The sequence below is a fragment of the Sciurus vulgaris genome (genome assembly GCF_902686455.1).
Source record: "Sciurus vulgaris genome assembly, chromosome: 3".
Taxonomy (NCBI): Eukaryota; Metazoa; Chordata; class Mammalia; order Rodentia; family Sciuridae; genus Sciurus; species Sciurus vulgaris.
Genome location: NC_136463.1, coordinates 87,932,122 through 87,957,604, shown reverse-complemented (window position 1 = coordinate 87,957,604; position 25,483 = coordinate 87,932,122). Strand labels below are relative to the sequence as shown.

The following is a 25,483-nucleotide window of genomic DNA, read 5'->3' as shown; positions in this document are numbered from 1 at the left end:
GGTGACCAGGGTTCCACTCGGTCCTCCACCCTGGGCATGGACCCCACTGAAGTCACGTCAGGTCTCTCCAAATCTCTCAGATGCTTCAAGGATATCCAGCATTCTTCAAATTCACCCCAGTATTTTCAAACCTTCATTCCAGGGCAGGCCCCCATTTCATTTTATTCATAGTAAGATATTTTGTTTCTGTGTTTTTCCTTCATACTTTTCCTTTCCTACTTGGATTTTTTTTTAAAGACCCCACTGCCACAGTTCCTCTTCCCATTGCTAAATCCCCAGTTATTTTGTCTTAATGCCTACCTTGCTGTAGCTTTCAGATTATTTCAAGGAGCAAGTTTAATGGTAGCTGAAATGCCCCTTGAAGGTAGCATACTTATCAAATTTTTCTGAAAATCAAATTGTGTTTTTCCATTTTTTCACCAAGGAAGATGTGGTCTCCATTTTCTAAACACAAGAAACCTAAATGTTCTCCAGGTGATTAGACACTAACTGCCCCTCCGGAAATAAATGAAAATTCTCCACCAGAGAGTGCAGCGTCTGTCCTTGGAACTCATTCACTTTCAGAGGCTTTAAAAAGTTGTTATAGAGGTTTAAGATAAATTTATAGGAAAAAAAGATAACCAGTGCATAAATATAATTACTATCCTTCCTATTCCACTAGTATTTATTGACCCCCCCCCCCCCATGTAACAGATATGTCCTGGGCACAGGAGATACAGATAAATAGGCTCATAGTCCCTATGTGTGAGACGGGGCCGTGGCACATGATGCACATGATAAAGGCCATTGGTGCCATAGTTATGAAGGAAGAACAGGATAGTGGCCACGGCTCATGGCGGAAAATGATTCAGAGATTTCCTTCCAACTGAGTCTCAAGAGAGAAAGGGGGCACTGATCATTCCAAAAGATGGGGAGGACATTTTAGAGAGAGGAAAGTGTAGGAACCAGGGCACAGGGACACTAAACGCCTTTCTGGGCTAAAAATCCAGCCTGTTGCCATCTCAGGAGGCTAAGTAAATAATGTGCTTGATATCCATCTGCATTATACTGGCTGTTGTCAAGATGTTTCTGAGAAGTTTCAATTTTATCTGCAACTATCTGGATCATTTGTATCCTGATTATTTTTTAAAATTTTTTTATTTGTTCTAATTAATTATATATGACAGTAGAATGCATTGATGCATTTTGATAAATCATACATAAATGGAGTATAATTGCTTGTTTTTCTTATTGTACACATTGTAGGATCACATCAGTCATGCAGTCACATATGTTCATGAGGTAATAATGTCTGTTTTGAGATTGCTTTTACCCTTGCCCAGTGCTGCCATTGAAACCCTTTGGTTGAGTCCATTAATTCCTGAGTTTGCTGGGGAATAGAGAATTTTCTTTCTCCCCTCCCACTCCTCTATCCCTTTCCATATCCCTTTCCTCTATCTTTAAATTGTCTTTCTGTTTCATTGCTGGGAAGGATCTTGTACATTCTCCTATGATTAGGATCTAAATCTTTGGCAGCCCACAGACAGTATAAGACTTAAGTGTCAGACCTATAAAAGTATGGACAGATGACTTACCCTGAGAAATCAGCTCCATTCTCCTGTGTAACCTCAAAGCACTTAAATTATGGGAAAGTTGCTATTTTAACAATAGTGTCTATCTTCTTTGCTTAACCTTGCTTCCATGGGAAAGTAGATCCTTTCTCTCCCTTTGTGCTACTTGGTGAGGAGGAAGAAATTCAGGGAAAAAAGAGGATCCATTACCATCCATCTTAGCTTCAACCCTGTAAGTCAGAACCCTATTTTTCTAGGTTGTTGAGAAATGTCCTTAACCAGAGCTTCCTTTCCTTTAATTTTCTCTAGTTAAGAGGTTCAAAACATGTTCTGCCTGCCACCATAGAAGCTTCACTTTCTCATATTGCTGGGTGAAGGCCTTAGGTGGCTGTCCCAAGGTCCCTCCAAGGACACTGCACCCAGAGTCCTGGTGAATGGGACCACCAGTCACTCACAAGCGCACAAGCTGCTCTGTTTCACTTGGAGCATGCTGCTGCCCATCCTGAGATGAATGTATCGATGCTTTTGCAAACATTTCCCCTCTGTGCAATTTTTTGCTTAAGGCAAGAAAAGGAGACCTTCCCATTATTTATCTTGAGCATTTGATAGGCCTCCTTTGAGAAGGTCATTGTCTGCTACAGCAAAATAATCATGGGATTTCTGGACAAGCTGGCAAGAGAAAAATGATTCATTATTTCAAGAATTATTTTGCTTTCAGCCCCAAAATGGATGAAGGCTTCTAACAATATGTAAGAGAGAGCACGGCTTAACTTATTGTATGAAAGGTTACACTTTAAAGGGAAAAGAAGTTCAAACATTACATTTTTAGCTCCTCTGTAATATAACAAGGGTCAAGGTTCTCCATCAGCTACCCCATGGTCCTCTGGATGGTATTGTGCATCTCCCTTTGCAAGAGGAGACCCTGCCTGCCCTCCTTCCTCATCCATGTGTCCTAATGAGATTGGGAGAATTATTATTATTATTTTTAGGTTCCGTTCAAGCAGCAGCCCCTCCCTTTGGTCCCTTTGGAATACCACAAGGGAGAGCATATTTATCCATCTGTAGTGACAGCCTGACCACACAGTGCTGCTTGTGTCACAAAATATCATGTATCTTCACAGCATATGTATTTTACTAATTCAGACAGACTGGGAGGTACCATGCACATCATCATGATATATGACCAAAATGCCATTTATAATGTAACCGGTATATCACACCTGGTACCAAAATACTTATTGTGTTGGATTATTTTTGCAATAAAGTTTGTTTGGTCTAAATGTAAGCTAGACACTCTGAAGCAGTTTGCCTGAGGAAGGTATAGAATTTTAAAATGGAAACTGGAGAGGCTGGGTGATCAATATGACCTTGACTACTTACATGCCAAATAACTTATGGAAATAATGTAAAGACCCTGTGAACTCTATTGCCTGATAGAAGGGTTTTAAATAATATTTTAAGAAAATCAAAAGCAAACATCCCCTGGACCTTCTTTACAGATTAGATCTGAAATGAAAGACCCTGGGTTACACAATTAACTATTGATTTTGTTGATCCATATTTAATTCTCCCAGCAATCAAGTTGTGTTTACACAGCCATGTGGGGCAGACATACTTCACTGGGAGCAAGGCGCCTTTCACTTTTACATTAATTTAAAAATTAAATTGTTCTGTGCATGTGAGACAAAGAATAGTTTATTTTTATGGTTGCGGGTAGCTGACTTAAACCTCATAAACTGGCAGTAAGCCAACTGAAATGGTTCACGAAGAGATTACCCTTGATAATGTAATCCTCAGTTTGCTGAATGAATATACACCAATTTGCCCTTTCCCACAGTTTTGCTTTCCATAGTTTCAGTTACTCATGGCCAATCACAGTCCAAAATTATTAGATGGAAAATTCCAGAACTAAACAATTCATAAGTTTTACATTGCACACTATTGTGAGAAGTGTGATGAAATCTCTTGCTGTCTTACTCTGTTCTGCCTATGATGTGAATTATCTCTTGGTCCAGTGTACTCACACTGTATAGACTACCCACCTATAAGTCACTTAGCCATCTAAGCTGTCAGATTGACGCTCATGTTATTGAAGTGCTTGTGCTCAATTAATTGAAGTGTAGCCTCACTCTAGGTCACAATACCTACACCATTTGCTTTACTTCATCTCATCTGGAAGGTACTGTCTCATCTTACTGCATTGAGGACAGTGCAGTAAGATATTTTGAGAGAGATAACACATTCACGTAATTTTTGTTACAGTATTTTATGATAATTGTTTTGGTATTGTTAACTTCTTACTGTACCTAATTTATAAATTAAACTTTATCACAGGTGAATGTATAGGAAAATTACAGTATATATAGAATTCAGTACAATCTGTTGTTTTAGGCATCTGCTAGGGGCCTTGGAACTTATCTACCACAGATAAGGTACTATTGTATTTCAGCTGGCAGAAAAACTAAAAAGCATCCGCATGCTAGCTGGTACTAGAATTTTGAACTCAGGCAACCATAGTTTAAACTTCTTACAGTTTAATTTCTTGATTTGATACACTCAATATTATTTGCAGTTTTATCACTTGAATAGTCAATCTTGTAGCTGCCTCTAAGAATGTCATCAGTGTGATGTTTATAATCTCACTTAGAAACACTAAGACACGCCACCAAGTTTTCCCTGCCTGAAGGCGATAGATAGGATCCTGACTTAAGCAAATTGCCTAGACTGACTGAGGGCAGATGAGACAATTTTTGCTGGCTTCAGGAAGTATTCAGAGAAAGAACCTATCCAATGTATGCATTAACATGTTTTTTTTTTTTTTTCTCTTTTCAGTAATATTTTGCCCCGGGGAGCTTTTTGTATTAGCTATCACTCCTAGATTTCCAGAAAGTGATGATAGCTAGGGCCTCACCCAAGCGCTGGTCAAGCCCACCTGGAGGGACAGGGGAAGGCCCCAGATGTCCTAGAGAAGAGCTGCCCAAACCAAGGACCACGGACCCAACCCAAGGACCATATGGGTTCACATCTCTCCAGTACAATATACATTAAGAGACTTCCTGGTTCTTGAGGCTAATCCAAGAGACCTGCCACTGCTCGTGTGTCCAGGGTCAGGAAAGCAGCCATTATCAAAAATCAGGCAAAAGTCTGAATCTTACTGTGTCCTGTCATCATGGACAGATATTGAAGAACACATGGCCAAGTGTATGAATTCTAGAAGGAAAATGATGTTGTGAAAACAGGTCTAGCTGGCATTTTTGAGCCTCTAAGATGTTCGAGACACAGTATCAGAGGAAGACAGCAGAATAAAATCCAGGGCATGGCTTCAGGAAACTTGAATTTAGTTGAGAAGAAGAGCATTGATAGAAAAAGAGTCTGTACAGTGCAGGAGATATGAACTCAACACCAAATGAGTAACTTGACCATTTGGGTAAGAAATTCATAGAGAGAAAGGTACCTGTGAATGAACTATTATCATAGAAGCAGAGCCAGTGCATAACTAAAAAGGATGAAGCTATAATATCTGGTTAATATTGACAATATTAGGAAATTAGAAAAAAGTGAAGAAATTCCAATTTTTGCATGTTAAAATTAGGAAGTAACTAGGCCTAGAAAGGTTTAGAAAGTCAAGTTACAAATAGTAGTTACCCTATGGAAAATAGCTACCTGAATATTACAGAGTAAAGATCCCAAGAAACTTGAGCAAGTTTCAGGAGTTATTTTGAAAATAGGATTGGAGATGGACACATAACTTTGTGTTTGATGGGATATTTGTGTTGCCCAATATCAGACCAAACAGCTGGCTACATAGACTATTCTTGTAACTCACTAAGGTAATTTTCAGGGCTCACCTTGTGATTGTTCTATGTGCAATTCAAATTGAAGAATCCTTGTACATTTCATGTGAGTAATAACTTTGCCTTATAATCTCTAACTTGATAGTCATTAAAATTCTGATCCAGAGTTGAAATGGTGATTGCCACTGTCATATTGTGGTAGAGCAAGGGATGGAATCCAGAATGGAGGCATATCCCATTGGCACTCTCCCAACTAGCATGTCTCTTCATTTACCAGGCCTAGTACCATTCTGGGTAATGACAAGGGCATCTTAAAATTAGTGCATAAACTAGAATGCAACAATTCTAAATTTAATGTTTCTGAGTCTTTAGAACAATTCCCTCCAAGGAATCTTCTTTTTGGTCAAGGTGTCAATTCTGAGCTGCCCCTGCTCTCAGAATATAATTCATCAAAGAATTTTATCCAGAGGAAAAACAGCTCTTGAACTGAATTGCAGTACACGAATTGCAGTAGGAAATGGACAGTTCATGAAAGAGGAAAGCCAACATCTTGAACATCCATGGAAGTCATTGTGTACCTGGATGAACCTTACTTAGTTCACAGTCCCATTCAATTCCGTAACTGTTGTAAAATCCCTAATAGATTGGGTGCTGTGATATAATATGGCTCCTAGGTGGTCTACCAAATTCTTTTGGAAATAACTCCCAGTTTTCCAGTTATTTACTGGTGAATGAATAGCATAGATTGTATTGCCTTGCTTTGGCACTCATAGCATGCCCCATAAAACAAACATAGCACTTTGAGATGTAATTTTTTGATGTCCACTGTTTAGATGATATTGGAGATTTTCCTTTGGAAGAACTGCCATTAAAAAAAAATAGTGTAACATTTTTTTACATTCTCTGATTCAAGAAAAAGTGTTATTTTCTTTTCTTGTAAGAATAGTCAAATATCTATCTGCCCAAAATGAAAACACAGTTATATGGTATTAGAATACACATATGTTCCCTTGCTGTATTTTTCTCTAACAAAGTTTGTGGACGTTTTATGTTACAAATACACTGATATCTAAGGAAGCATGGCCCAGTTTGATGCACAGAGAAATGTCATATTTAAGACATAAAATGATGGAAAGAATAATCAAGGATAAAAAAACGTTTAATCAATCTTTGAAGTCAGACAAGAAGCATATTTATTTATTTTTATTCATAATGGTGCCCTTAAATTGAAGACAGAAAGCTTGATGTCCTCATTCTCTTCAGGTGGAATCATTAAAAAATTTAAAAGTACCCAGTTCAGGACTTGCTCAATTTTCACTCCTAAACAAAAGTTTCAGTTATTATTACTGTAATAGAAAAATAAAAAGGAATCTGACAACACAAACAGAGTATCTTCCCCTTTGTTAAGCCATTTAAACATGCTGATTAGTGAGCTGGCTTGTTTGCCCAATTCCAAGTCACCATAAAACTGGCCAATTATCATCAAATCTGTTGCATTGCTAAGGTGATAGACCTATATTTTAAATTACATTTATGGATCTGTCCATAAATCTAAAAAAAAAAAAAAAAATCTAAAAGTCTGAAAAAAAGAAATCCAAGTTTTAAAATGGGCATTTCAAGAGATAGCAGTCATGTCAAAATTTGCAGAAATTACAAATGTCCTTTTATGTTCATATAACAATTTTACCTTAATTTATCTTATGCCTATCTTCTTCTCAAATGTCTCTCTCCCTCTCTCTCTCTCTCTCTCTCTCTCTCTCTCTCTCTCTCTCTCTCTCTCTCTGTGCCATAAGCAAATTTTCTGATTTTCTTTGTGCTTCCTTTTTCTCTTCCTATTGAGGGAAATGACCCCACATCTTCTCCCATTTTCCACAAGTGGAAACATTTCTCATCTCTTTGATAAACTGGCTTCTCTTTACTTTGGTCCTTTTGATCTGGTTACATTTTTCTCCTTTCTACAAGGTGTACTTTTTTCTAGCAATCCTAAGGTTCCTACTGATCTTTCTGCTTTCTTTCTTCTTCTTCTTCTTTTTTTTTTTTTTTTTTCCAGAAAGCAAACTCATTTTTTCCCCTCTGGGTTCAGGGGTTCTGACAGAAGTCATTGAAAGCCATTAATCATGGTGAAGGACAGCAGTATAGTTCATATAGTCATAAAAGCACATCTCAGCTGAAAATTACTCTTTCACCTACTATAACCAGTTTGTCCTGGAGATACCAAAGAATCGCTAAGATCCCAGTAAGGAAGCAGAGTGCCCCCATGTGCCAAATCACATCTCACTGCATGCAAGTGGGTGGAAAGACTGGTTCTCTATTACAGTGCATCATATTAATTTTTCAGAAGGGCAAGTGAAGAGTAATGTGTCCAGTTGAGGTAATAGGAGGAACTGAATACCAAGAGAAAGTAATTATCAAGTTGGAATTTGACCAGGTTAACAGGGTTAACACCACAACCCTTGAGAAAAGTGTAGAGGGCTCCCCAGTGCTCACCAAAGGTCATTCTATTTTCATGTCTCATCCAGAAAGTAGCCCTGCCAGGAGTGCAGTAAGAAGTGGCATTAGGGAAGAGATTAACTAGTGCCTCTGAGAAAAGAGAAATGATTTCAGCAGCATCTTTTCCCCTTGGGGTTGGCCTGGCCCCAGCAAATGTCACTTAATGTACACTTTGAGCTGTGCATAATCTTTGACTAAAAGACCCTAGATTAAAACACTTCCTCCATATCCCCACAACAAAAGCAAAACACAAAACTCTGCCCCAAATCTATCTTCCCAATGCCCAAGATTTGCTCATGAGAAAAGTGCTGGAGTAAATCATTCCTTCAACTTCGACTCAAAGTCCTAGATTAGATAGTCTCCTCTGGTGAATCTGCTTCCAAAGGGAAGCCCTCTGTCTTCCACATCTGTTGAATCATCTCCCTCCTATGTTTATTGTCCATGGAGCAGCTTCTCTGCTCAACCATAATCACTACAGTACCCAACTTTTCCTACATCTTCTTGGTCTTAATGTATATATGACTATTTGATTAAAATGCACAGTGTACCTAATGAGAGATGTTGGGTGGTGGTAGGGGACAATGTGGTGAAGATGTGGTGACACATCTTCCCAATTTGGGGAGCTCCCTGGGATAACACACCAAGCTTGGATGTCTGGGTCCCTCCATTCACTCTTCTTAGCTTGGGGGCTGGGGAGATTTACAAGTTTAATTAACAAGTTTAGGAAGGGAACCGGCAATGCAAACCCACCTCTGAATCTTCCCAGCCATGAGAATCATGGCTAACTCTCAGAAGCACACATTCTGTTTCTGCTCCTTTGTGCTGTAGGTTTTATACCCTTATTCCCTAGCTCAGGGCTGCTAGCTGCTAAGTTTGTCTATTTCTTGCCACCAGTGTTAGGAAACCCACTTCTTTGCAGATAGAAACTTTTTCCTTCAATTGAATATTTCTCAGTAATAAAGCTGGTATTTTAGCCTCCTGTCAATGTTTCTCATTTAGTTTTCAAATCACTGAGATCTAAGGTGGGGAAAAGGGATCTTAGGGTTTATTATTGTGCCACCTCAAATTCCAATAATAGATGCACAGAGGACACCCAATTAAGAATATTTTAGAGTCACAGAGCTTTACAGAGTGGGAAGATTCAGAAAAAAAAAAAAAAAAGAAAAAGAAAAAAGAAACTTTAATGTAAAGAAACCAAGAGTCAGAAGGGTTACACAGCTAATTAGCACAGTGCTGGGAATTGCACACTAGTTTTCAAATATCTGTTATAATCTATAATGATTAAGATCCCAAGTTCTGTGGTCAGGATGCTTCTGCTCAAATCCTGACTCCCTAACATATTAGCTGTGTGAATATGGACAGTGTTTAGAATTCTCTATCGATATTTTCCCATTTGTCTAATGGTGATGACATAGCACTGTCTCATGCTGCTATAAGGATTAAATGAGATAATTCATGCACTACATTCACCCCAGTACTTCATAAATATGTCTCTTTCCTATCATGCTTTCTGAAAATGATTGGCATTAAATCTTCATAGCAATAGAAAATTAAGAAATCATGTTAAGATCCTGTTTGCATTTGTTTGGACTAAGAAATATAGTCATTGTGTTAGTGTCCAACTGAAAGATGATGGTGGATTTGAACTTTCCTAGATTTGAATCTCTTCCTGACATTTAATGGTAGAAATACTAACCAGTATTTTCATGATACAATCAACAAATGGAAAGTTATTTGAAATAATGAAGAGTAGCCTTCATAATTGATTGAACTATTTCATAAATTTGCTTTCATTTCTCCCTTATGGGAACAGGGATTTCTGACTGCATACCTGTATCTCTTTGAAGCTGACACCATCATTATGAATGTGTGTGTGTGTGTGTGTGTGTGTGTGTGTGTGTGTATATGAAGCCAGTTTATTGATTGAGTTTGTCATCATCTTATATATTCTCTACATCTTCCATGTGGCAAGGTTCTTATCCCCACCTAATAGACTGTTCCTGCTGTTAGCATATTGCTCAAGGTAGAATCTCTGTTCCATGATTATTGTTGGCAGGGAAAAAATATGGTATCCATTCCTATGCAAAAAGTCAGGTAACTAAGTTTCCAGGTCTTATTTCATGTGAACTTGAATTTGTGTGAATCACAGATTCCATAAATATCCCATGTTAAAGTATAGCTGATTCCGGCCTCCTTCACCATCCAGGCTGATGTAAGAGCACAGTGAAATCATAGATGGGAAAGCAGTTGGGAAATAAAAGGTATTTATCACCCACATACTGGGCTGAACTTCTCTGAGTCTGTCAGTCTCTTACAGTGGGCATGTCTCTTTATTTATGTCTTTATAGTAAGTTTGTCCATTACAGAATCTAAAAGGGTAAAAGATAGGGTGTCTTGCTGTACACTGTTACTGGAGTAGACTGCAGAGTCGCATACAGAGGCAATAGGAACACATTAGATAACAATTTCTTGGAGTGCCCTCCCTCTTCCTTACTGTATATCTTAATCCCATATACCCTTCAAAAACTTTACAAGATCACCCTCTTCCATGAAACTTTCTTTGAGAATCAAATCCACAAGATTATTTGCACAAAGCTGATCACATAGTAAATCGGATTGAATGTTTGACAATAAGGAATTAAATTAGTAAAGGTATAATTCTCAAGAAATTTCTGGAGAAATGTCACTATCTCTTGCTTAATTTATCACTAATAATTTCATAGTTATACTAAAGACAAGAAAATATTGTAAGAATATGCAAAGAATATGCAAGAGTATTTATTTTATACTTGAAAATATATTCTTATCTTGCCTGTTTAGTCCTGTTTTTGTATCGAAGTGCAAAAAAAAAAAAAAAAAAAAAATCCCTATCCAAAAGTCATTCATACAACTGTTGCCACCTATAGGTGATAAATGTAGTACATTAATTTTATTGTAATTCTGATGAAGTACAATATGTGAAGAAGAGGGTACTGTTTTATGGAGCCCATATAGTGCTTGTCAAACACTAATCTTCATTGGTTTTCTTATTATTGTTTTTCTGTAATTCTTATTTTAGATGCTCTCCTTAGAGATACTATTGATATATTCATTAGGTACTTTTCCAAGATAAAGGTTAAGAGGTTGGGCTCAGCCAGCAGACTGCCTGGGTCCAAGTACAAACTCCACTAGGTACTGCCACAGGACCTTAAGCAAGTTACTTAACTCTCTCAAGCCTCAGCATCAAATGGAAATACTGATGGCACCCACCCCCGCCCATAGAAATGATGTGAGAATGAAAAGGGATCATCCCTGCAAATGTACTTAGCAAAGTGTCTGCATTCAAATCTATTCAATTAAATGGTAACATTATCAAGATTAGTTGCCAAAAACACCTTCTTATGTAGTTGCTGCAAACTGAAGTGCGCTACTTTGTTACCATTTACCAGAGAAATCATAAACATAGTACTGTTTGACCGCAATCCCTCTTTATTATTTATTTATTTATTTATTTATTTATTTATTTATTTAACCTTTTGCTGTGCTGGAGATTGAAACCAGGGCCTACTGCACACTAGGCAAGTGCTCTCCCTTTTAGCCATCTCTCAGCCCCTGTAATCCCTGTTAACATTTAAATTTAAATATAATGTGACTTCAGAAGTTTAAAAATACTTGACATCTGACAAGACAATGTTGAGGCTGGTTCAGTCTGCTTCTACACGGAGGCAGAGAAATAAGGAGCTTTAGCGGTATTACTCTTTGCTGGCAGGATCACTGGAGAAGCCTAAGCCAGCACTGGAGACTTCTGATGCTAAAGGAAGTTTCCATTGAGAAGCTACTGACAAATTAACATTGGACTAGGTAGGCCTTTATGAAGAAAGCAAGGGTAGGGGTGGGAAATAGGATATTATTTTTTTTAAATTCCTCAGTACAGAAACAGACCATTTAAAGATCACAATTTCACATGCATACTGGGTTTTTTGTTTTTTTTTTTCCCAGAGGTACTAGGGATTGAGCCCAGAGATACCTTACTACAGAGATACATCCCAGCCCTTTGAATTTTTTATTTTGAGATAGGGTCTTACTAATTTGCTTAGGCCTCACTAATTTGCTGAGGCTGACCTCAAACTTGTGATCCTCCTGCCTCAGCCTCCCAGATCACGGGATTATAGGCCTAAGTCATGTGCCCAACCATACTAGGTTTTTTGCTGTTTTGTTTTAATATGAACAAATAGTTAAAAATCAGGGAATTTTTTTATGTATCTACATAATGAAATTTTATGCAGCCATAAATAAAAAATTATATTATTTTCAGGAAAATGGACAGAAATTAAGACCATAATGGAAAGCAAATGGAAATTAAGAGCATTATGTAAAGGAAAATAAGCTAGACTCAGAAAGTCAAGGGTTGTATGTTTTTTCTTTCATGTGGAAGGTAGACAAAAAAAAGGGGGATGTGGGAGGATTTCGTGAAAGTGGTCCTAAGGTATGTACCAGTATCACTTTGTGAGCTTGTTAAAAACAATTTGCAGGGTCTGGGAGTTTCAGATGCAGTAGATCTGGGTGGGGACGAAAAACCTCCATTTTTAACAAGTTCCTGGGATGCTGCTTCTGCTGCTAATCTGAGAACCACACAGAGAACCACTGTTTAGAGTAAGAATCCTGTCTTACAGTTATGGAACTACTTCTTTGTCAGGGTCTTAGATTTCTCAAAGACTTCTTACTACTGAAATACAGGTGTATCTTATCACCATTTACACTTAAAGAAAGATGCATGCAGGCACTCAAACAGGGACTGAAAAGACCAAGCACACACTGGAGCTCAGGTCTATCTGCCTACAGGGCCTTAACTATTCCCTCTAGGACACAATTTCATTCAGCTGTGTATCCTCAGCACTAAAACCTTCCATCTGCCTTGTGGTAACTTCTCTAGCATTTGTTTAATGAATTTCAGATGCCAATGGACCAGAAAAAGCCAAGAAAAATGATTGTGGTTCTTGAACAAGAAAAAGGATTAAGACATTGGGTAGGGAGAAAATTTCATTGAATGTTCTTTATTTACATAAATGTTTATGCACATTTACACTTTGGTAAAGGTAGGTAAGCATTTACTCTCTCCAAAGCATTTTCTAATTTCCATGTATTTTTAATATTGTGTTGTATAATTCTTTGCAAAAAATGCTCTAAAAAATCACACTGCACAAAAAGGGGCTCTTGTATGGAGTTATTTCTCATTATGGAATCACTTTTCTGTAATCAGCTAGGAATCCGTTGCTCAGCCCTCCTATGGTTTCAAGGTAGCCATTTGAGGTTGAAAATTAGCTCCATGAGTAATACTCCTGCCTGATAATAGTATAGTGAAATAAGCTGTAGTTCCAGGATGACTTTCAAATATTCCAGTAGAATTACACCATTTCCCATAGTAGAGAAGCTCTGCCTGAACCTGCTTTCGGGACACCAAAACCATCTACTTCCATCTCACTTTTTTTCTTTCTGTTAAATATTTAGTATGTGAGATTTCATAGGCTTTGACTCTATTTGCCCCCATCAAAATTCAATTTCTTCATTGCATCTTTGTAAATCCAATATAACCATATATGGCATAGGGTATAGTGAGAAGCAGAACTGCCTATGTCACAGATGGTCCCACATGTTATTAAAAGATCTGGGTAACAAAAATGAAAACTGGGGCTACACAAGCCCAATATTTTGTCCTTTCATAATGCTATGGTATAGTGGAAAGAAAAAGAGTAAGTAAGGTAACCAAATTCAAATTCAAATTCTATTCTCTGTCACTTGCTGGGCAACCTTGAGCAAGTAGCTCTTTCACTTTGAGCCTTGTTTTCCTCATCTTCAAAATTGTCCAAGAGGTATAGGGTTATAATTAGAAGGAATAAGTTCTGCTATTCAAGTGCACAGATTGAGAATAGTTAACAACCTTGTGTTTTCCAAATAATTAGAGGAGAGGATTGAATGTTTTAACCTCAAAGAAATGATTTGTGTTTGACATGATGAATATGCTAAACACACTGATTTGATCATTATACATCCTACATATATGTGTGTGTGTATGTCTGTATATATATATATATAACATATATGCAACCTATACATATTATCATTATTATGTGTCAATTAAAAGTAAAATAAAACTTAAATACATGGATCAAAAAATTAAGTAAAATGAGATGTTTAACTTGTAGGTTTGTGAAAAGGCTAATAGAGAAAACCTTTTGTCTTTTACCTAGGGGATACTTAATAAATGATAGCTGTTGTCATCTCTAAGCCCCGTCCCTGCTTCTTCCTTATGTTTGATGGAATTTTTGCATGAAAGAGGAAAAGAAGATGAGAAATGTTTTAGAGGTGTTGAGACCTCCATTCTTATTAATTTTTGCTTCTGTGCTTCCTTTGATCTTAGCAGCCACTTGAGCAACTGAACATCCTCATATTTATAGGGCTTACCTCCATGATTACTGAGTGTGACTGCAGTGTTTTATAAAGTCCTAGAGGGTATTAATAACATCCTATCGATATCCCAGTATAAATTGGTATTGCTAGGATCTTCTGGATGGGAGGGTTACTAAACCACAGACTTGTTACTCTGCATTTTACACCCTTGGGTCTTCTGCAATGTATAACCAAAGACCTGGAGATCTCTTCCTCATATCTTTAATCCCATAAGGGGACAAATGGCAAACAGGACAATGCTTCTGACAAGTTAATATGTACTTAAATTTTATGACAATTAAAGGGATTTATGATTTTTTTTGCAAATTACTGTAACTTCTGGCTGAAACTCAATCCCTATCATATTCAGAAAAAGTACAACTAATTCTTAGCAAGAAAATAGAGGAGTGTGAAACTTTGATTAAGAAAAATAAGGCACTTTACCTGAACAAATTTCAAATGGATCCATTTAAAATGAAATTAAGTGACATTTAAATGGTTTGCAAATTGGGACCTATTTATCTCAGTAAAATGATTAAAGTCTTGATTTATCCCTAAAATTAGCTTTATTATTACACTTAATTATGCTGGGAGATTGTTAAAGACTTGTAGGCTCTCTCTATCCCTTTAAACTGCACTTTATGCAGCCAATAATTGAATATTGGACAAGATAACTTGATTTTCCAAAGAAATATGTTTCTAATATTTTCCTCTTTTTATTGCAGAAATTGAAACAAGTTGAAGAAACAAAAGAAGATTCTGAGAATAGATTATCTAAAATTTCCCTGGAGTCATTCAATAAATTTAACAGCAATACCATGATTTTATTAGAAAAAGAGAACTCTCTGAACAAGGTTGAAGGACAAAAAGAAGAAAAAGAAAAAAATGAAGAGGCATCTTTAAGTAGCTCAGATAGGCCTGGGGTAGACAATTTGGAATCTTTGAGTGATTCTTTATATGATAGCTTCTCTTCTTGTGCAAGTCAAGGTTCAAATGATGTATAAAGCATTTTCCCCCTTTAGTGACAGCTGGGAATAGTGCACTTAAGGAAACAGGGTGCGGGTGGGAGTACAGAGATGATAACCATAAACTATTGCAACTCCAGAGTCTACCTTGTCACATTCACAGCAGGCGACCCAGCAGAGCTTCTGGCAGGGCAATAAAGAACAACTCCATTTATTGTGTTTCAAGAGAATTAAAAGTAAACACGATACAGAATTCTTAATTTTGCACTTTTTTTCAAATAGTTGTACAGAAGTTGTAAATTTTTGGAAGAGAAATTATATTTGTAGGAGAAAAAAATGATAGCAATAAATGGAATCAGTGCCATGCTCTTGAATTGATGTACTAAGTCTTAGAAGTTCATGATAATATATATTTTTTTTAAATTCCGACTGAAGATTTTGTGAAGTTCATTGTTCTAGTCCTCAAATTATTTGTGGATACACTCCATAAACCTAAAACAGGGCCTTGGGAAAAACCAGAGGGATCATGGTAATCTCTATCTCATGATATCATTTTGATAGAAATTTTAATTCTACTATCATTTCTAAAGTATTGCCAGAGAGATTCACATTGTAGGAATAAGTGTAATTCTGCCTTTTCTGAAAAATAGTGTGAACACAGATTGGAAGTGTGATGTTGAATCCAGTAGCAACCTAACCCTAATTTCCCCTCTGACCATTCCCTTACATCCTCCTCTACTCAGTGCTTCTCTATGATTCTGAGTAGTATTGTTGATTTTATTTTCTTGCTCTTTTTATTAAAATCTGAGTACTCTAGAAATGAAATTAAATTCCTATTCGCCATGTTCACTTTTTAAAGCATAAAGTGGTTGGTGCTATACAAATTTCTTACTTTTAATATTCTTTTTTTTTTCTACAAAGACTGTTTATATGTAAGGATAAATTCTATTTTAAAGGTTATGTGTATTTTTTCTAGATGTGAACTATTTATAATGGCTTTTGTACAGGAGCTTGTAAACTAGGATAATAGAAATATTTTAGGATCTATATGGTTACTTTAGCACATTTGTTTCTTTAAAGAATATTGTATGATCAGTGTTATTTTGTTAATTTGTGCAATTTGTTATATTTGAATTTTGTTACCTTTAATGAAAATTATGTAAAGTGTCCTTGTCTTTCAGACTTTTAAAAATCCCTCTGTTTCATTTCTGAATAAAATTCCTATCACAATTGCACACTCTGAAAGCTGAAAAGAACTTGTTCAGGGTCCTCTGACCCACTCAGTTATTTCAATCCTAATACGCACTCCAAGGGTGGATTCCCCGAAGGAATAAATAAACTGACCCTTTTGCTCCCATGATAGTAATTCAGCCAATTTTAAGATCAGAGTCTGCAGACAAACGAGTAATGGTCAAAACGTTCTAGTCTCCCAGAGGGGTTAACCAACTAAAAATGAAAGGAAGAGGGGGGCAAAGGGAGAGAAGGGGCCTAAGGCAGATATGGAACGATCTCTGCAGAAGAATTACAAGAAAGTCATTTATGCCCATTTCCAGACCCGCTCTGCTGGCAGGATGGAGAAATAAATGATCTGCATCCCAGCCTGAGAGCTTCCCCCGAGAGGCAGAGGGAAGAGAAGAGGGGCAAAGCTTCAGAGGCTATCTCAACCGAAATGGATACTCCCTAGGGATTTGGGATAAAGGGGTGGGAATCAGCGGATTGGGGGCGGGGGCACCAGGAGCTGAGGGCAGGCAAGCGGGCTCCGGCACCACCTGCTGCAAAGCTCTGCAAGGAAGGCGAAAATAGCACCGTGGCGTCCCGGGAATACACAAGGTGGGTCGTTTGACATTGGCTGAAAGAAAAATGGCTGGGACACGGGCGGGGAACCGGAGGTGAAGTCCTGGGTAGAGATGGTGTCCTACGGACTACATACTAATAATTCGTGGCTTTGCGGAGCAGAAGGAAGCTGCCCGGCCTTCTGGAGGGAGAGAATGGAGGAGAGCAATCCTCTTCTTCACTCCTGTTTGCTTTCTGGTGGTATGGAGCTCAGTGGTTGTCCCCGGGGCAGCCTTCCCCTGGACCAGGGAACGCGGGCAGTGTTAAGGCATCCTCTGGCTGTGCGCGAAGGTGGGCAGAGAGAGTGAGGCTGGGGCAAAGGCGCCTGTTACCGCAGGGTCCCCACCACACTCCCACCCATACGGCGGAAGACGAACGGTAATGACAAGCAAGGAGGAGCTTCTCAAAGAATGGCAAGCGAGACTGAACGAGACACACCGGGGAGGCTGTAGGTCTGCAACTTTGCCTTACGCACTAGGATACCCACCTCCCCAGCCGCTGCCAAGTCGCTGGGCCGCAGGTAACATCAGTCCTCTGGCTTACTCTGCCAGACCCAGTTGGTTGGCTTACTGGTTATCACTCGCGGTAGCATAGGACGTGGGAGGTCCAGCCCAGGACACAGTCTTCTACCCCCCACCCCATAAGTCCCACAGTCCGCGGTGCGCAGGTCCCCGCGGCACCTGCTGCTCTAGCCCAAAGGCGCTAGACTGGGAAAGTCTCGCCGCTCCCCCAACCTCCAGTCTCCCAGCCTCTGAAAACTAGGGTCCTTCCCAAATCCTAGGTTACCCCTTCCCAGGAACGTGCGGAGGCGGGAGAATAGGACGACAGGAAGGGGGTGGGGACATAGACTGTCCCAGCCTTCCCCTCCCGCCACCCCCACCCCAACTCGGCAGCCGTCACGTGGTGCCTGGAGTGGGTGGGTGGGGGGAGAAAAGGCGAGACTTTTTTGGGTGCTCCGGATCGCCAGTAGTTCTTCAGCTTCGGCAGCCAACTCTGTCGGCGCCGCTCTCGGCCGGGTAACGCGAGCGAGAGAAGCCGGGACCCGCAGCTCTGAGCCCCAGCGTGGGCGATGCTGGAGCCGCGGGCGACACCTGCGGCTCCTCTCGGCGGCGGCAGCACGGGCCCCGGCAGCTTCAGCAGTCACAGCCACTGCGGCCCGGGCAGCCTCCGCTGCGGTGGCCGCTTCTGATGTGCGCCTGCTCGCTCCCAGCCCCGCGCCTCCGGGAGGATGTGGGTCCTCGGCATCGCGGCAACTTTTTGCGGATTGTTCTTTCTTCCAGGTAAGAAGATGAAGAGGAGAGCAATCCAGCCAGGCGCAGACACCCCATCTACCCCCTGGTCTCTTCGCCCCCAGTGTGCCCAGCTACGGGCCAGCGTTGTTTGGGGATGCCCAGCGGGAGTTTGGTGGTGGCGGCTGTGTCCAGAGGCGCTAGACTGGGAAAGTCTCCAAGTCCCGCGCTGCTGGAGGAGAGCCGGGAGCGGCGGATTTACGCGACTCCTAGCTGCAGCTGCTTCGGCTGCTCTGTCCGGAGAAGCTGGGTTGGGGAAGAGGGAGGGTCAAAGCAGTGCTGTGGCCTCTATGAAAGAGAGAGGATGGCATCCCCAGAACCCCGCCAAGTTGCCAAGCGTTTCTGGCAAACCATGGGAGTGGCGCCGCCGACAGGTGAGCGGCGCCCCGCTGCAGCCTGCTGTCGAAAGGCGACAGGGCTGGGTTGCTGCACTCTGACTCCGAGCTCTATCAATGTGGGGCTAGAGGGGGCACACAGGGGCAGAGGGAACGCTAGCAATTAGGTTTAGACAGAAGCATCCAGACCCAAGGAGAGCACCCGCTGAAGCAATGAGAGATACAGATGCCTGGTTTCCTCTTTGCTACCCAGCTCCGGACTGAGCTCTGCCGAGCTGGGACCCGGACTGCTAGACCCTAAGTCAACGCTTACCCTGAAAGTCCGCGCGGGGAAAGAGCTTGCAGGGTAGCGGTCCAGGAAGCGCGCGCAAACGTACAACACAGGTTGTCTTCTACCAGCTGCAGCCACCCTTTCCGCCGTGAGAACAATTCGGGAGAAGGACCTGAGGACTTAGGGCGCAGTAACACTTGGCGTCCGGCGCCTCCTCTCGGGTTCCGGGGTTGTAGCGCAGGAAGCCTCGGAGCAACAGCACAGGAAGGCTGACTTCAAATATTAAATAAATATAACTGAAAGGGCGTCTGCGAATGCAATCATGAATGGTGCCAAAATAGTAATTAAGTAATTTGTAACCAATTAGCAATTAGGCAAATCCTCTGGCATAGACTGGAGCTGAAGCTCCTCTCTAGAACTACTTCGACGTCGGGTTTGTACCCCACCCTCCTCTTTTCAACTTCTTGGGTAAAGAACCCAAGTGGTGTTGGATGAGCTCTTTGTGTCTAGAGCAGGGATCTAGGGGTCGCAGGCAGCGTTCCACTTTATCCTGGGAGACCCTCGGTACCCGCGCCTCCCTCTGCCGGTTTCAGCTACATCTATGAAGACACCAGATCCGCAAGCCTCCTAGAAATCTAGAACCGACAGCTTTGTGGGGCAGGAGGCGGTCGTGGGATCTGGGGTGAACTCTGTGCGGGCCTGTTATGAACCGACTGCATCTGTTCTGCAGGCTTTGCGCTACAAATCCAGTGCTACCAGTGCGAAGAATTCCAGCTAAACAACGACTGCTCCTCCCCTGAGTTCATCGTGAATTGCACGGTGAACGTTCAAGACATGTGTCAGAAAGAAGTGATGGAGCAAAGTGCTGGTAAGAGCCCTGGTGAAACTCTTCCTCCGCCCTTCAGCCTGTTGTGAGGAGGGCGGGCATTACATTACAGGAAAAGGGACTGACTTTGATTTAATGTGTATGTACACACACTGGTTATCACAGATTTACTTTTACAGTGCTGGGAAAACGAAGAGTTCCAAGTTACTTTAATCTCATTAGAGTTAATTACCAGGGCTTCTCCCCAAGGGACTTAGGAGGAGAAGTGCATTTAAATCAGTGTCTCCTCTTTTTATTTACTCCCCTCACCTCCCCATTCTAAAAGCAGATCAGAGGGTGGAAAATATATGGATAACCAGCCTCAGCCTGGGAAACTAGACAGTAGCCTGTGAGCGATGTCAGCCTGAAATATGGAGCTAGTTGAAGTTCCCAGAGGTCAGAGCTTGAAAAATGTGTTTTGTCAGAGAGCCACACCATATTTCTTTGAAGAACACTATAGGATCTTTATTTAATTTTAGAACTAATGCATCAAATTTCAGGCACAAATTGCTAAGATCTTTCAAAGGAATGTTTCCAGCACCACTGGTGTAAGTAACTGCTGGTTGGCTGAGTAGGGGGCCTAGGTATTATAAAAGGGATGGCCGGGGGAGCAGAATTCACTTTAGTTAACTAGAGTCTTTTGGAAGGTAGGACTCCCCAGCATGCCCCCTAATTGTATTTTCTCAATTCAAGTCCCCCAAAATGTAACTGAAATTTTAAGAAAATGTTTGGAACTGTTGCTTCACTTCCAAGGTCAAACCCATAAAAGAGATATTGCCATTTAAAAGCTATTGAAAAAAATGAGAAATACCATCACGTGATTAATGATATAGAATAAAGAGGAGCTCTGCTCCTCTTTAGTTCAGCAAACTGCCCACAGAGCCCCACAAAGTGATTAGAATTATTATGTGATTACCTTAACCCTTAATCAATGCAAGGATGGTAGTTTTAAAACCTGCACCTTGGGAAAGTAGTTTCCTCTCAATAAGGACCTAAAAATATCTTGTTGCTAACTGCATAGTTATTTGGGGAGTACGTCTGCTAGCTCCCCATATCTCATCTCCTCACTGTACTGTGATGTGGTGTGTATGCGTGGTTTTACATGTATGCGTGGTTTTACACGCTGTTCTTTATAGCTCTTTATTGGCCAGGATGTGGATTCTTTCTACCAAAATCACTCTTCTGGGAAGGTTGAGACTTAACTGCTCTCAAGAATAACTTGTCCCAAGAAAAGCAGTAAACATTTTTTTCACATGGGATTGGGGGCTATTAAAAAGGCAGAACAAAACAAAACTTAATGGTTATTCTCTAGCTAAGACTGTGGATAATTTTGACAAATGATTTCTTATCTACTGTATTTCATTCCTACATTTTACCCAAGCCCCAAATTTCTTGCCCTTCTACCAGAGGGACTGCTGTGGTTTTAGTGTAATCACTGGGAATATTTTATTATTTCTTCCAAGTATTTATAGCTTTCTTAGAGTAGATAGAGCCAGACAAAATGAGGAGGTACTGTGAATACCTGAAGAACTTTTTCAGCATCCATGAGGCCTCTGATTACCTGAGCATTGTATTTTATAACCTGGGCTATTGTTGAGAAAGTGATATGACCTGAATTCAAGTAAGAAGGGGTCCTTTTTTTTTTTTTTTTACTCCCCTGAGGAACACTTCTTCTTGTATATCTAAGAGGAATACAACACACTCATTTTTTCCAGTGCTTTTTTTCACCTCACTCCATTCTCTTCTCCAAACCACACTATGAAAAGGCAGAGCAGCCATTATAACTCCCACTGTATCCAGAGAAAACTTCAGCACAGAGTCCCCGAGTGCCTGACCTGAGGTTGCTTGCTTTTTAGTAACCCAAGATGGATGTCTTATCTACAAACCGGGTTTCTCTAGTCACAAGTTATTAGCCAAAAGCATAAGTTCATCTCAATTGTGAAGTTTGGAAAATAAGAGCAGTTGTTGAACACAAAAGAAAAACCAGTTACGAGGGAAAGGCACTAGGTCCAAGTGTGCACAAGGCATTTTGAGCCTAAATTTCAATAGAAGTCAGTCAAATCCACTTGTTTCTGCATCAGAGAGCAATGCCTGGGGGCTGATACTCCCTAAGCACTTTCATGTCTATTTTCATGCGATCATTAGAGATCAGTTAAATTTTATCAACAGGTATGAAGAACAAACCTAAAACTTAAATTGTTAAATGACAACAATGTAGTATAAACATCACAGTAACAAGAACTAACTTTTGTTGTGCCCTATGTATCTGGCCCCTTTCCTAGCACTAAATATAGTGGTTCATGAAATCTATTAGTCCTCTTTTGAGAACTGTTTCCCCATGCTCAATCAGTCAGCATTTAATTCCATCTGTGGTCAACTTCTCCACTCAAGAGAGAGAAAGTAAAGCCTGTTAAATGGTACCATTAGGAATCAAAATCAGAATTAAGGCATTGAGGGTCTTGCTGCCTTAGAATTGAAAGGGCCCATTGATTCCTACTTACAGGAATCTTCCTAGAGTTTTGTTCAGCTCCACGTGGACACCTCCTTCCCCCACAACCTAAAGTTCATTTCATAGTCCATGATATATCTGGCCATGGATCCTTTATAAGCTCCCCAAGTGATCCTGGGGTAGTCTAAATTAAGAATTGCTGATATTTTTGTGTTAAAACAGAGCAAGCTCCAGAAAAGTTTGATGCCTAATTCAAGCCCACCACTCAACTGTTAGTAAGAAGGACTTGAAACCTTCTTCCCAAGCCAAAATCTTTGCTATAATACCACCCACCAGCCTCTTATATAATCAAACACACCATAGGTTTGCCTGAGAAGATAATTCATGTCAAGTTCTAAGGACTTAGACAATTTTTATCAAGTTTACCTGACAGGCTGGGTAGACAGTCCAGATAGTAGATGTGGAAAGAACATGAAGATCAACCTGTAGGATTGTTAAAATTTGAGTGCTGTGTGGCCTCACATTTTTCATAGATCTTGAAAAACTAGGACTTTAAATGGACTTAGAAAGTTTAATGAACTAAACCAGTCTGACATTAAGCGGTAATGAAAGGCACAGTCTCTCCAAAAAATACCAGCGGTGCAGTATGCCCAAACCTTCAGTTAGTCCTTTCTGGATTAAGTCTGCAAACTCAGCTCTTATGAACTTTAAGTCAGGTACATTTAATTTTCAATTGGGAAATACATTTTAAATTAACCTTTACCTATCCCCCAGAGTGGCATTCCTATTAGGTGCTGAGATTATTTGCTGTTGCTCCCTTTCCCTTTGGTCATTTCCAGAATAATAAGGCTTAGGCTATGGGAAAAGAAAGTTTGCTACAGCTTCTTTCATTGTTCTTACTAATTGATATTTAAATGTTTGCATAACTAATGACGTGCTCTCACCAGCTCTGCAGTTAATGGGTTAGTGTCTATTTACCAGTACCCTTGATAATGACACTTCTTTTGCTCTTGTTTATCATTGCATTCCATAAAATATTTCAAATATTGATTTTCATTTCAGAATAGAAGCTTCCCCACCTTCCAGCATGAATTTTTAAACCAGGGTATAAAGAATGTGAATTTGCATTTGTTTGACAGTGCAATCTTGTAATTAGAGTTTTTCCTCTTGACTAGATACAGTGAAAGGGGCATAATTTAATTTTTATAGACTAGCCAATTTCTGCCCTTAGTAAAATATAGCTCTGTCAGTGAGCAAAATGTTACAGGTTCTCCCAAACCTTATTTAAAAGTTAAATGCAGTATATTGAGAGAAAGTTCATGGTCTGAATCAGTAACCTAATCGATCTCTTCACCCATCCTTTGCAACATGCATTAATCTATTTGTCTGTTTTGCAATACAAGACTTACTGATTTACATGCCATGTTGCATCTACATTATAGCTGTATAAGTAAAGGCTATTTTCCTTTTGGATTAGTTAGTTGCTCATTAAGTTGGGCAAGGATGGCTGTAGGCTTTGGGTAGGTTCATTTCATGATCTAAATAAAGGATAGCAAGAGGTCTAGATGTCCATAGAACAATCAGTCACACTCTTAGAAGAGAGAAATGGAAAGGTAATCACAGCCAATGTTTTCTTAAGTGTAGCTCTGCTTAATTTTACCAAGATTTAGAATCATAGGCTCTAGTTTGTCCTTGCTGTTGGCTTGGCAGGAAGGAGACACAGTTCTGCTCATCAGTCTTATACTACTGTCCCTTTATCCTGGATTCTTTTATTTAAGACGTGTGCATGCATTCAAGCACATACACATACACATACACAATGGCATATGTCTGTGTGAGTTTATTTTAATATTTTTGCCTGTGTATATTTGCATATGCCTAAATATATACACATATGTAATCCTTGTAAGAAAAATATTGTCTTTATAGATCTTCAGATTACAAGTTTTTCAATCCATGTTATGTTGTAAGCATAAAGACATTCTCTAACATTTTTTCCTGAAGCACTTTATTAGGTATACTGATGATATTGGTTAATTTTCTGGTGTCTTTCACCTGCCCCATATCTTCCTTCCTCCTGTCGGGCCACTCTGTTATGTCCCTTTTAGATATCCCACCTGTAGTTCTTAACTTTCTCACCTTTAAACCAGTTTGAATTAATCAGATGTATTATGGTATATGTTCTACAAATAAAGAACAAAAATTTTAAGATTCCCATCATTTAACTTTGGAAAAGGAAACTTCAACAGGTTAAAAAAAACTTCAAAACAAAAGGAATTCCAATGTCAAGAAAGATATCTGCATATATTAACAGCAGCCTTGCTAAAAAGGTTTCCATGTCCACTTCAATAAATGTATATGAATTATACAGGAAGAGATTCTGTGCCATGAATGTCGATATCACTCCTCCTTGCCTTTCTGGACACTAAAAGAACACCTTTCTCTTTGGGGCAAGACATTTTGCCAATCAGCTTGCTCACTTAGTTCTCCAGATGCATCCATCTCTTTAATGTGGCAGGCAGAGCTGGCTTGGGAGGAAGTGTTTGGAGGGGGATATCACATGCCTTTAGTCCCTGGACTCTGCAGTAAGTGAAGCATTTGTTTATGTTAACTTTCCAGCTGAACAAGCAGCCATGCTGACCTCCCATCTCCACAGATGAAACGTTTGAAGATTGATCCGTCTCTCCCATAACGCTAATTCCTCCCACTACAATTTCATGAAAGCTTCCGTCATTGATGAGTTTCCTAATGAGTTTAAACAGAGAGGCTTCAAAGCTGGTTTTTTTTCCCCCCAAGTGGAAATAAAACGAAGTATGAAAACAAAACACACCATTTCCTTTGAACTTTGAAAAGAAAATCGGTTTTCCTTATATACTCCTGAAACAAACAAACAAACAAAGGAACCCTAAATCTTCAGCTTCTCCAGCCTGTGCTCACTTGCTTACCTGCTCACTTTCTCTCCCATCTGTATCCTTCCCTCTCTTCCTCCCTCTCTCTACCTCTCTTCCTCCTTTTCTTTCCTTCTGGTAGAATGACTGAGTTAGTTCTACTACCCAAACCAGGCAAATATTTTCTAACATACTGTGCAGAAGGTCTTGGTACTTCAACCTTTGTTTTTCACTGGTTAATTGGAAAGGGCACTTCACTCCATTAGGGGAGAGAGCACCCATGTTCCAGTCTTTCCATACTTGAGAAATTTGAGGTACTTAATATCTA

At 39.9% G+C, this 25,483-nt stretch overlaps 2 protein-coding genes across 14 annotated transcripts in view; both read left to right on the top strand.

Annotated features, from left to right (window-relative positions):
• NCKAP5 (NCK associated protein 5) overlaps window positions 1–16,460 on the top strand; it is a 1,127,143-nt gene extending 1,110,683 nt beyond the window's left edge. For 9 of the 10 annotated variants that reach the window (XM_079135590.1, XM_079135586.1, XM_079135591.1 and 6 more), the window contains one exon: window positions 14,986–16,460. In XM_079135590.1, coding sequence (XP_078991716.1) covers window positions 14,986–15,264 — 279 coding nt within the window. In that variant the 3' untranslated portion in view covers window positions 15,265–16,460. The remainder of the gene's footprint in view (window positions 1–14,985) is intronic. The other variant, XM_079135596.1, reaches the window with a different exon arrangement.
• A 137-nt stretch (window positions 16,461–16,597) lies between these two features.
• The window catches only part of LYPD1 (LY6/PLAUR domain containing 1), a gene marked incomplete at its 3' end in the record, with an annotated part of 29,752 nt that continues 20,866 nt past the window's right edge, over window positions 16,598–25,483 (top strand). The window contains exons 1-2 of one of the 4 annotated variants that reach the window (XM_079135701.1): window positions 16,598–17,055; window positions 19,684–19,821. In XM_079135701.1, coding sequence (XP_078991827.1) covers window positions 19,788–19,821 — 34 coding nt within the window. In that variant the 5' untranslated portion in view covers window positions 16,598–17,055; window positions 19,684–19,787. Of the gene's footprint in view, window positions 17,056–17,167; window positions 18,339–18,509; window positions 18,722–19,683; window positions 19,822–25,483 lie in introns of those variants that run through there. The other 3 variants (XM_079135699.1, XM_079135700.1, XM_079135698.1) reach the window with 3 other exon arrangements.